This window comes from Botryllus schlosseri, chromosome 7, assembly GCF_051294905.1.
Source record: "Botryllus schlosseri isolate E-star chromosome 7, Bs_hap1, whole genome shotgun sequence".
Classification (NCBI taxonomy): domain Eukaryota; kingdom Metazoa; phylum Chordata; class Ascidiacea; order Stolidobranchia; family Styelidae; genus Botryllus; species Botryllus schlosseri.
Window position 1 is genome coordinate 4,632,799 of NC_137242.1, and position 10,524 is coordinate 4,643,322.

The 10,524-nt window shown below is 40.0% G+C and overlaps 1 protein-coding gene across 1 annotated transcript; it reads left to right on the top strand.

The window, feature by feature from the left end:
- The first annotated feature begins 469 nt into the window (after positions 1-469).
- On the top strand, positions 470-8,639 carry LOC145443736 (dnaJ homolog subfamily A member 3, mitochondrial-like). Its single transcript, XM_080321688.1, has 10 exons — positions 470-758; positions 823-1,058; positions 2,263-2,466; positions 3,295-3,447; positions 5,520-5,667; positions 5,735-5,799; positions 5,865-5,993; positions 6,756-6,871; positions 6,935-7,035; positions 8,459-8,639. The coding sequence occupies exons 1-10, from the start codon at positions 632-634 to the stop codon at positions 8,593-8,595; spliced, it is 1,416 nt and encodes a 471-aa protein (XP_080177814.1). The 5' UTR covers positions 470-631; the 3' UTR covers positions 8,596-8,639.
- The last annotated feature ends 1,885 nt before the right edge of the window (positions 8,640-10,524 follow it).

The following is a 10,524-nucleotide window of genomic DNA, read 5'->3' on the forward strand; positions in this document are numbered from 1 at the left end:
TCAGTATATAGTGTTTATATAGCTCAGTGGTCAGTAGGTAAAATATGCAGAGATGAGCGGATTTGAAATTTCTATGTCCTAATCCAATCCAAATCCGAACCTTCAAATCCAAATCCTAATCCATAACTTTTTCATATTCAAGTCCATGTCCAATCCTAATCCGATTCCAACTGGAAATTCAGAAAAACTACTGCAATGGAGGGATTCGAAAATTTTCTTTCACGGCCGATTCACTTGATTCAAGATAACTTGGTAATCATAAGTACATTAAAAACTGATCTGAATAAAGTTTGTCGCCATTCGCCACACGACATTTCAATCTCCCAGAAAATAGGTAAATCCAATCCAAATCCTAATCCGTTCTGAAAAAAATGTCTAATCCAAATCCAATCCAAATCCGACAAAATTTCACAAATCCTGTTTTTTCAAAACCTAATCCTAATCCATGCTCATCTCTGAAAATATGATTAGGAGGGAAATCCCCCGCAGCAATGTTGTATTGCGCAACTTCATATTTTTCCACAGGATTTCGTTTTATTTGCGACGTGAACTAATCTGGCGAGTAGTGAGCTAGAGACGATATCAATCCCAGCTACTATTCGCGTATATCTGGATTGATTGACTCAATGAGATGATAACAACCAGTATGACTGCAGTGAGAGTGTCTTCCAAGAATGTAACTCTTCTTACACGAAGCATATTACGCCGATTTGTAATACTCAATCGCAGTTTGCATGCATTCAACAGTGCGAAGAAAAGTAAGTAAACTTGAACGGATTATATCATGATGAGAATGATGTGAACCTTGAATGTAAATTTTAGTTCAAAGGCTTGACAAATCGAAAGGCCGTATTCAAGATCTTTGTGCGACATTTCATACTACAAATCCTGCTCTTGCCCGCAAGGATTATTACAAAATACTCAACATCGCTCGAAACTCGTCACCTGCGGAAATTAAAAAGGCTTATTATCAACTCGCAAAGAAATATCATCCGGACACAAACAAAGGGGATCGATCATCCCAGGAAAAATTTTCAGAAGTAGCAGAGGCATATGAGGTAATGTAGGCTACTGTAAGTTAGTAATGATTAATGAAAAGTGTGTATTTGTTATACCAGTACACCAGAGTAGAATTGGTGGAATCGTCACGCGAAACTTTTCATTTAATTACTTAATTGTTCTATGCAAGAAACCCTTCTGTTACGCAACTTATTGCTGAAAACAACTACTGTTTCCACTCTGGGTTATACATTAGCAATATCAATATGATATATGTTACCATGGATGGAAACTTGGCATTGACCGACTGACTGCTTAAAAAGGTTTTCAAGTAGTGAAGATGCCTGAAAATATATTTCCATCGTATATGTTTCATCAGGATCGCTCTCGATAGCAAGAATTAAGTCTAAACCTGTATTTTTTTCATCTCAACCATCGCACGGATTAGTCACATTTCATACGATAGGACTATCACATAGTACAGGCATGTTTGGAATGGTCTCATCCCCGAAATATGGATTCAGTGTCTCGTGCACACCTAAGATTCTACTCACTGCACATATTTGTGTCAATGAGAACTGTCTTGGCACACCAAATATATTGCCGGTATTCCAACCCGACTCATCACACATATTGATCGGAAATGTCGTACAGAGATTCCGACGAATTGTAACCATCACCCCCCACTATACTTCCTATTCTGCTGCAATAGTTCTATAGATGCAAAATTACCTATTTTTATACATTGAACCTTGTGAAAGAAATAGAGTTTTTGGAATATGTTTTAATCGCTCTTATGACGGAAGTTGCCATGTCAAACGCAAAAAATATTCCCGGTTTCATAGTAAAGAATACATTTGTAGAAAATAGAGACTCTTTTTGCTGTCTTTTGTCATTTTGTGTTGGTTGTGCGGACGTACACTTCCATTTTGAAATTAGCAAGCTTTGATCAACTGGTAAATGTATATGACCCATCGACTAAATCTACTGTTCGAAACGTCTCGAATATTTTTCTGACCTTAATATTGTACTTCAAATTGAATTAGTTATGACATGTTTTTAAAATCGCTATTTCCACTTGTAATTTAGTATAAATTGCATCCGTCCTTCTACTTGAGTGCCAACGATCACTACTTAGACCACCTGTGAATATTATGAGTAATGCATATATTTGCTTCTTTCTATTATCCACGGAGGTATTTCATGGTACCGATAACTGAATTATTATGGTCTTTCAATGAGCTTTTTACATTATGCCAACAGGTATTGAGCGATGAAACGAAGAGACAGCAGTACGATACACTTGGACCGACTGGATTTCAGTCGGACCAAACGTCCTGGCCAGGAGGAGGATTTGGATTTTCCCAACAGAATATCGATCCCGAGGAGTTATTTCGAAAAATATTCTCCGACTTCCACTCGCAAGGTGAATCTTTTCAAGATTTTCGGGAATATGCCCCTGTTGAGGTGAGTATTTCGCTTCATACTTTTATCTATCCTCAAAAACATGTAGCTTAGGCAGTTTTGTTATTTGCGTCTAGATTATGAGTGCTCTAACTTCCTTCTGACCGTGCTCGCGGTGATTGTGTTTCCATAGTGTCAGCAGATTTCAATAACGTGAGATTTTTATACTGCTATCTGCCAACCTGTAGTCCATATCGGTAACGTCATGTCATGGGCCTCTATGAAGTACGAAACTGGAACTTCCTCATCCCTGGTTGGCTCAGTTATCCTGAAACAAAAATTTTCAAATTTTACATAGGTTGCCGCTAATGTAGCAATCACATGATCACATAACTGTAACTTTCCTCTTTTAATTCATATTTTTGACTAATTGTGTATAGTAGCCTAGTAGAAGTAAATATTACATATTGTAAATAGGTCGATAATAGTGAGAAACAGTAAGGGAAACAGCAAGAACTTGAAATATTGATAAGGAAGACATCATTTTATTTTTCTGGTGTGACCAATGTCTGTGCATGGGGCTGTTAATAGTTGGCAACTGCTGCCGGTACGATATATGAATTTTTTTGGGTACAGGACTAAATATACTTTCAAGCTAACCCTCTTCAATGGCAATCGTCGTCAAATTAGGAATTTTTAAAAACTCTAATTTGAATGCTTTGCATACAACCAATTATGACGGTGACATAAAATGAAACATAAAAAGCATATGGGTATAGTAGTAATGAACATGTAAAATGGTATTTACTGGGGAGTTTATTGATCACACTGCAAAACTATCCTTTTTCTACCCGTATAATGCCTAACAATTGCCTCATTCCTTTTGTGAAGGTTTCACTCGATATCAGCTTCCTTGAAGCAGCGCGCGGTGCAAAGAAGACTTTATCATTGGAATTGATGGATTCGTGTCCCAGATGCCAAGGTCACGGTAACGAACCTGGGACTAAGATAGCCAAGTGTGGCTATTGTGGCGGCTCTGGCATGGTAATATTTGCGACTCACTCAATGATATTGTGACACGGTTAGCCGATAGAAAGTAATTATACTTTTTCCAAGTGACTACTTGAATGTATCTTTCTCTAGTCAAGTAGCTATGTTTTCAAATATTTGCACATCTGCTCGACATTTTTTTTAGGTCAAAACTAATTCAGCTACTTTGACACTCAGGATTTTTAAAAGTAGAAAGTACTTTTGGGATATGCTTGCATCACTTCTGGGTGAAATTGTCATGACAACTGGCCGAAAGAGACCCGTATAACCGGATACACTTCCGAACATTCCACCTATTTGTAATGTCATTGGTCATTTTGTGTTAGTCGTGAAGATGCATCCTGCAATTTCAAAAGTGCCCACCCCCCATTACCTGTCGAAAGTATGCGGCCCCGCAACCAAATCTCAGGGTTATAACCAAGTCACAAGTCAATCTCACTTTTTTAGTTTTGACTCGAGTCAAGTCGAGTCATTTTCAATTCACCACCGAGTCAAGTCCAAGTCAGTGAGTAGAGGGTCGAGTCCGAGTCATAGTGTTGTGACTTGAGTCCGAGTCCAAGTCATTATGTTCATTGTTTACTCTTCAGTTGTGAGTTCAACCCACTTTTTCAGCTCTGCTTGAGCGATGCAGAATGGCTCGCATTCATAATATCGTTATTTTCCTCAGTCGCAACAGTTTTTCCGGCCCGATTTTCCTAGTATCAGGCCTGATCGATGAAATATCAATAACGTGGTGCCTTTACTATTCTTTGAAGTTACAATGATATGTCTGTCTTGGATGTCCTGGTCTCGAGTCTGACTTGGCCCGAGTCATGCACAATGACTCGAATACAAGTCGAGTCGATACACAGATTGACTCGAGTCAAGTCAAGTCACCAAAAAACCGTGACTCGAGTCAAGTCATGACTCCATTGCCACCCTGCCAAATCTACTCGAAACTATTTCTTGAGTATGTTTGAGTTTTCCTTTAATAATTCTACTAAAAGTACTTATGACATGAATTTGAAATCGTATCTTCTACGTTCTACTTATAATTGAGTGTACATTTACTGCGTTACATTTAATTGCACTTGAGTAACAACCAGTGATGGGATGACTCGAGTCATGACTTGACTCGAGTCACCTTTTTCGTTGACTTGACTTGACTCGAGTCACTTTGCTAAAATGGCTTGACTTGACTCAGCGTATCAGAAATGTGGATTGACTCGTGACGAGCAAAATTCACGAGTCAATTTCAAGTCATCAAGTAATCGGTGTCGATAAAAATCACTGTATCTTGTATATGTTCGGATTGTTCGCGAAACGCAGGTGTAACCCGTGAGAGCAACCAATCATGCAATGATCGTGCGTTTTACTGAGCCTCCATTGTTCTCTCACAAATATATTGACCGCAAACGAAGTGATCGAAGCTTACAGCTTACGTTGTCGTAAACTAGTATAATAAAGTAATTTAATAGCAAAATGTCTATTTCTGTTCTCTGTTCGTACCTTAACCAAACCTCTTGCTTTATTGAAATTGAATTAGAATATAGTTGATATAGTACGACAATAGCGTCATTGGCGCAGGCTCGAATTATACCATATCAATTTTAAAATGGGCAATGTATTGCATCTTATCAATTCGTTTCTCTATTGTCTATTTTGGCTGGTAACTATAAACTTAGGCTATGCAATTACTTAGGTAGTTCAGCAGTGTGAGCAACACATCGTGTATATTCAACTCTATATTCGTTCATCGGTTCGAAATCAATAACCACTCAATCTGTATATCAGACAGCTAGCAAAATGCAATGATGTAATCATGCCTCATACTTCGAAAAGGTAACTTGACTTGAATCGTGACTTAACTCGTGACTTGACTTGACTTGACTCGAGTCACCTCCAAAAATCGAGTGACTTGACTTGACTCGAGTCACCTTCGAAAATCGATTGACTTGACTTGACTCGAGTCAAAATGTGCAATGACGCGAAATGACTCGTGACTCGAAGGTAGTGACTTGATCCCAACACTGGTAACAACGCTGACTACTTGGACCATGTGTGCAGATTGTATGCTTTATGTATAGGAACAAATCATATCGGGACCATTTGTAATGCGTTCCACGTGTCGAAAATGCAACGGATCCGGTAAATTGATTACAACACCCTGCACTATGTGTGTTGGAAGAGGTCAATTGATTCAAATGAAGAGTATCACTGTACCCGTCCCACCCGGTATGGCACTGATTTATACTAACAAAATATCAATCATTAATATATATGTGGGTAACGATGAATTTAGGTGTGGACAATCACCAAACGATGCGTACGCAAGCGGGATCTAAAGAGATATACGTGACATTTAAGGTCAGTCAGATGACGCGTCGGACTTGAGCGTTGAAATGAAACCATGTTATAAATTTCCATTTCAGGTTGCACCAAGTCCTGTTTTTAGAAGACAGGGATTTGATGTGCATTCTGACATTAAAATATCGTTTTCGCAAGCAATCCTAGGAGGATCCATCAAAATACCGGGTATCCATGACGATATATTGGTCAGAGTGAGTATTTCTTGGTTCTCTGGGGATTCTATCTACAATTGGTGCGGGATAAATATATATCGGCTTTCAATTAAATAAAAGGGCAAAAGAAAACAGGAAACAAATGAACATCAAGATAATGAGTTTTGGGCCCTTATTAAGCGCCTCCATCGTGGGCGGTCGTGGGCGTCTTCGAGCGATAGCCCGCGTTGCGCTAGCTCGGTCTCTATTGTTGAGCGCCATGTGGTTCTATTCCAGCCACCTCTACGCCATGGTGCGGGAAGTGGGGTGACTGGAGTTCATAATTGTAAAGTCCTAAGGTTCCGAGTCACAAGTCTTTTATAGTTTTGACTGAAGTCAAGTCATTTTCTATTCACCACCGTGTCAAGTCCGAGTCATAGTCAGGCAACGAAGTGTCAAATCCGAGTACCGGTAATAGTGTTGGGACTCTAGTCCAAGTCAGAGTGTTCATTGTTTATTACCGAGCTCAAGGCATGTGATATTGAATGCCTCGTATCCATAATACGTAATGCGGGGTTGCTTGCGACATAGGGGCAACTTTGGAGAGTTTGTATTAAACTATTCATATGGTTATTGATGGAAAAGTGTTGCTGCAGTGCCGGAAGTCTAATTTTTTTTCAAGCCAGTGTACATGTACAGTTTAGTAAACCTTCACTAGAAAACTATCTCTTGAACTTGCCATTACACTCAGTGGAACGCGATGATTGAATTTCTTCGAAGTAAATGTCACGCAGTAGCATAATATGTTCACATTCTATGCAGATTCCGGAGTTAACTTCATCGCATCACGTTTTTACATACCGCGGGAAAGGGATACGAAGACTAAATTCGTACGGGCACGGTGATCATCATGTTCACACCTTCATCAAAATGCCCAGGTACAACGATACACGGTGCTGTGACCCCACATAATACAAGTATCAATCGCTGTTCAATTCCAGCACACTGTCAAAACGGCAGCGCGAAATAATTTCAAGTTTCGACGTCGATGAAACCAGCGAAAACAACATCGACTTTTCCAGCTCTGATAGCAGTTCACAGGGTATGTAAAAGGTTTGCCTGTCACAGTGTTCAGATGCCCGTGACTGATGTTTTGCTCTGGCTTCCTGCAGTTATAAAAGTAGCAGGTATTCAGCTTCAATGCTGACGAACTTGAGAAAATCAGCTATAAATATCCTTTGAATATTGTATTCAGCAATCAGCAGTCTGAAATCTCATGAATGGATTTATTCAACTGTGACAAGAGTGATCATTTATTGGTGATCAAGAATTTATTAGAGTTTGGCTACTCGCAGGTCAAACCTCATTACCCTTTGCTTTCTAAATATGTAAAAGATATTTCAAAATCATAAACAGATATTGGTATAGAACAGGGCCGGCCAACCCGTGGACCGCGGGCCACATGTGGCCCGCAAGGTAATTTCCGAAATTAGTAATATTATCAAAAATGGATTGCACAGATTGTGAACTTGCAAGGCCAACCGAAAAATTGATTAGTCTAGCCGCAACACTTGAGATGTGATGACTAAAATATCAGTTCCGACGCATTGGCAAATCCATAAGCCAATCCCATTTTCGTAGATCTTCGTACACTACAATAAAGCGGAATAATTTGCGATAAATTTATCAAAAGTAAAAATTTTCTACACGCTTCGCGCAGCATGTTGTCACTCGATTTCTTGCTTTTAATATTGCTACCCCTTTGTCAAAATGAAAGAACTGTCACATTTCGTCTAACTATATTCGTGATTACGAAACAAAGTGTCGTTCAACATATGCGACCTTGCGTTTGCGCTCGCAGAAAGACCGTCGACTATGAAACCTAGGCACAAAATGATTGACGCATGTTGGTCGAAGCTTTCGATATCGATATGTCCAGGCGCCAAATAGTCCATTCCTTGCAAACTGAGCCCAGCGATATACAGCATGCCCGCAATATAGTCAAGTGACAATATTATTGATCCATGAACGAAAAATTTTCGCGCTTCGCGCGGCTAGTGGCCCGCGCAATAGATCGTCGATCAAATGTGGCCCTTTGGCTGAAAAGGTTGGCCACCCCTGGTATAGAACTACTGCCCCAACTTTTTGCATGGTAATTAATCATGCAAATATAAAATCCAATGGTAAAGGCAAGGCAGGTTATATGAGCAAGCTGTTCCCCGTTACCGGTACATTTCGGACACAACATGGAAGGCTGGACACTTCATTTAATAGGCTAGTGTAAGTGCGTACAATGATGCACGACATCAATAATGACCAATGACATATAGGCTTTGCATAGCATAGGACAGAATGCAATGCATGGCAGGGATGCAGAACGAACCTCAACGGAAAATATTCATGTATCCACTATTATCTACAGAGAAAAGCAACAAATATGAACGTAGCAGATCCCCGCCCAATTACGTCACGAATATGCGACTATGGAAGTAACTATCGCCATTACTGAGCAGATATTATTGCAGAAAATTTGAAAAAGTCGGAAAGTGATGAAGATCACGCATCTGCGGATGTCAAGTATGAATCGATGGATACTGCTGCTCCTGAGGTCACGAAAAGATCCTGGTGGAGCAAACTGAAAAGCTTTTTTACTCGTCAATAAATTATATTTAACTATATCAATAAATTTGTAAACATTTTACTTCAGTTGGCTTTGTAATTTGTATGCCTGCTAACTCATGTCGTTGTTACTATTAAATAGGGTTACCATGAATCGAGAAAGGTGGACACTTTTTTAAAACTTTCGGACTTTTGGGTAAACTCAAAATTTTCAAACTCTACGAAATCAGCGATTATAGGTTGAATGAATCCAAATTTGGTGTGCGTCGTTTTTCAAGGCAACCTAACGATTTAATCACGGAGCCCGCAAGATTCGGGAAAAAAAGTTATTTTTGAACAGCCCTACTGTGCAGTCAATTAGCGAGCTCGCCATCTCCTGCAACATATTCGCCGACAATCTGGAGATTTCAATCGAGAACAAACGAATACGCGTCTTTGGCGACGGGCCCGACGGCTAATAAACTTATGTTACAGGAGTTATTTTCGTTGATGGAAAGTCTGTTCTGGACTCTATTCATTAGGGACTCTGATTTCAGAGGAGTCAGAAGTTTCAATATCACAGCAGAAGATGACGATCGCCACATTTCGCGCATATAGAAATTGACACCTTTAGTATCGAGGTCTCGGCATAGCCGACTTGTTATGGAGTATGTTCTATGATGGCATCGATTTCTGGTGGTTCAAACCTTTTCTTTTATAACTCAAGCCTTGACAGTGGACACACATCTTCTGGTGGTTATGTTTGAGTATTAGCAGAAATCAAAGACGCAAGTACGCACGCGTCGCACATATGCGGTGCGGACAATCGATGTCATCCAGGTTCGCGATGTCAACCTTTAATCACAATTGGGAGTTAGGAGCCAAAGCATGCTAGGCCCGAGACGCGATAGTTAGGACAGCGATAATATATTTCGTACCAGACGCAATTGTACAGGCCAGCGATGGTATAGTGTGCACCGGGCCTATTGCAGATGCGATTCTTGAAGCCAGCGGAACTAAGCTTGATGGAGACGCGATTAATCAGGCTAGCGGCGATTGCCGAGAACGCGTCAACCAATGACCTAATTTCTAGGGATGGTGTGAACGTGAGGTTCACGTTCGCGTTCTGTGTGTGAACCTCGGAAAATTTGAGGTTCGCGTTCACAACAGAACCTTGGTAGGTTCTGCACTGTGAACCTTTTTCATATATTGCAATTTTCACTTCATTATAACATCTTTGGTTCAAATTTATTGACTTTCAACTGCGGGCTACTCTATGCATGGAGCTGGCAGCATAAACATTAAACACTAAACGAGCATGCCCTTGACAATCTCGAAGATTTACTTGTATTGTTACAAAAGTTTGCTCGAAATATCCAGCTTTCCGTTTGTGCATATTTATAGTGTCTCTGTGCTGTGAGCTTGACCCTCAATCACATGACATCAAGAGCGAAATACACTGTATTTTTTCAGCGAATGATCCTTATTCAACCAATCAATGAGATTGATATCGTCTTCTGATGTAAAAATCTTGAAGGCGTAGGGGGTCAATCTTGACTACATATGTATACTGTATATTAAAAACCAAATCCGTGCGACTGGGGTGTTGGCTATACTGCTGTATAACTTGTTAATCGGTAGTAAATGTAGAAACCCATTTACGCTCTGCTCAATATCCATGTGGCAATACTCAGACGCCGAATACATTGTCCGATCAGGTCGAAATTGTTGGCAAAGCGACGCAAGATACTGATTTTATGAGATTATTATATCATTTGATTTCCTCAGTTGATACATTTGGCGACGTTTCAAACGTCAATATGTATTTATAAGTACTGAGCTATTATGTGGCCCTGAGTCGTCGCTCGATATCGTGTACACTGTACAGTAGATTAATATAGGCAATCACCTAATTCAGTGGTTCCCAACCTTTCTCATCTCGTGCCTCCCTTGGCCGAAAGTTGGGCCAAAATTCCCCCCTTAGGATAAATCT

Coding starts and splice junctions, on each gene's coding strand:
- LOC145443736 (XM_080321688.1), top strand. CDS start 632: ATGATAACAACCAGTATGACTGCAGTGAGAGTGTCTTCCAAGAATGTA. Junction 3,448..5,519: donor ATTGTGGCGGCTCTGGCATG/GTAATATTTGCG, acceptor CTTTATGTATAG/GAACAAATCATATCGGGACC. Junction 5,994..6,755: donor ATGACGATATATTGGTCAGA/GTGAGTATTTCT, acceptor CATTCTATGCAG/ATTCCGGAGTTAACTTCATC.